Source organism: Alnus glutinosa, chromosome 1 (genome assembly GCF_958979055.1).
Source record: "Alnus glutinosa chromosome 1, dhAlnGlut1.1, whole genome shotgun sequence".
NCBI classification, from domain to species: Eukaryota; Viridiplantae; Streptophyta; class Magnoliopsida; order Fagales; family Betulaceae; genus Alnus; species Alnus glutinosa.
In genome coordinates, this window is record NC_084886.1 from 11,207,468 (window position 1) to 11,209,352 (window position 1,885).

Consider the following 1,885-nt stretch of genomic DNA (forward strand, 5'->3'; position numbering starts at 1 on the left):
TGAGCTAGAACTGCTTTCTTTGAACTAACAATGAGGGCTGTTTCATGTTGTCTTGTGGTTGCTTTTTTGTACGCTTTTCTTGTTAGTGGTTTGGTGCTGGCTGATGTCGGAGGGGTTGAGGATGACAAACATTTCTTTCACCCCCCGCATTTGTATAAGGGGGGAGGACCGGGAGGTCTTGGTCATGGGATTTATAATAAGGGGTTTGGACATGGAAGGTTCGGTGGAGGCGGTGGGCTTGGTGGTGGGGGTGGTCTAGGTGGAGGTGCAGGAGGTGGCTTAGGTGGCGGTGGTGGCCTAGGTGGAGGTGCAGGAGGTGGCTTAGGTGGCGGTGGTGGCCTAGGTGGAGGTGCAGGAGGTGGCTTAGGTGGCGGTGGTGGCCTAGGTGGAGGTGCAGGAGGTGGCTTAGGTGGCGGTGGTGGCCTTGGTGGTGGTGCTGGTGGAGGCATTGGTGGAGGAGCTGGTGGTGGTGGGGGTCTAGGTGGCGGAGGTGGACTCGGTGGTGGTGGTGGAGCTGGAGCAGGTGGTGGGTTTGGTGCTGGTGGTGGTGCTGGTGGAGGCATTGGTGGAGGCGCTGGTGGTGGTGGGGGTCTAGGTGGCGGAGGTGGACTCGGTGGTGCTGGTGGTGCTGGTGGAGGCATTGGTGGAGGCGCTGGTGGTGGTGGGGGTCTAGGTGGCGGAGGTGGACTCGGTGGTGGTGGTGGAGCTGGAGCAGGTGGTGGGTTTGGTGCTGGTGGTGGTGCTGGTGGAGGTGGCGGCCTTGGTGGTGGAGCTGGTGGAGGAGGTGGGCTTGGTGGAGGGGGCGGAGGAGGCTTAGGTGGCGGAGCTGGTGGTGGTGCAGGTGCCGGTGGAGGCCTTGGTGGAGGTGCTGGCGGTGGAGGTGGCTTCGGCGGTGGGGGAGGTGCTGGCGGTGGTGCAGGAGGAGGATTTGGAGCAGGTGGAGGTGTTGGTGGTGGACTTGGTGCTGGTGGAGGTGGAGGCGGTGGATTTGGTGGAGGTGGTGGCTTTGGTGCTGGCGGTGGAGCTGGATTTGGTGGTGGGCACTAGAGTGGTTGGACGAGATTCTGCAGAAACTACAGATATTCAAGATATATATATGTTGTTCTTTGTTTATGTGCTACAGCCAACAGCCTAGCTACAAGCCTACAAGGCTACAACTAATATGTTTGTTCATAAATAGGTGTTGGCCATGCATTCTTTCGTCTATTTTGGTTTTTAGTGAAAGTAAGCAATATATGTTAGATCAAAACGTTGGATATTAAGTTGCTTATAGTCATAGATATAGCTAGTTGGTTCATGTGGCAAGCATATATATAAAATATCTGTAATGGCTCTCTAGTCTCTACCGGCCATCATGAATAAAATCATTCCACGTCTGGTTTTCTTGTGTCAACTGCTCATGGTTCTGTTTTCTTTTTCTACTAAAATAATTTTGTAATATTTGTAATCTCATTAATGCGAATGGCTTCTAAAACTAATAGTAATGATATAAGTCCCCTTTTTTCTTTTTGCGAGTAAATGTTATGCACGTACTAAACTACTGTCTACTGATATAGTAAATCACGAGAAACTTTACCGTCTCCCATCCTCATTTTTTTGTTTTAAAAAATAAAAAATAAAATATAGATGACACTTTTTTTTCTTTTTTCTTTTTTGATTTTATGTTAAAAGAGAGAGATCGGGGAACGGTTTCTCGCCCCATGTTTCAGCTCCCGTAAACCACTTTACCTAGCATCTAATTTTATCATCCAAAAACAAGAAAAAAGTGAAAAAAAATAAACCTACGTACAACAGCAGGGGAAAACATTAAATTGAAAAATTAAAAGCTGGCGAACCAACCAGTGCACATGCTGCCATGCTGGAAAGTCAGCGAAGTACTTCGTTT

The 1,885-nt window shown here is 49.7% G+C and overlaps 1 protein-coding gene across 1 annotated transcript; it reads left to right on the forward strand.

The window, feature by feature from the left end:
* LOC133858784 (glycine-rich cell wall structural protein-like) lies at positions 1-1,393 on the forward strand. The gene has a single exon (XM_062294246.1). It carries the CDS (start codon positions 31-33, stop codon positions 1,045-1,047), a length of 1,017 nt encoding a protein of 338 aa, XP_062150230.1. The 5' UTR covers positions 1-30; the 3' UTR covers positions 1,048-1,393.
* Positions 1,394-1,885: the final 492 nt, after the last annotated feature.

Excerpts from the sequence above, each read along its gene's own strand:
- LOC133858784 (XM_062294246.1), top strand. The coding sequence starts at position 31 with ATGAGGGCTGTTTCATGTTGTCTTGTGGTTGCTTTTTTGTACGCTTTT.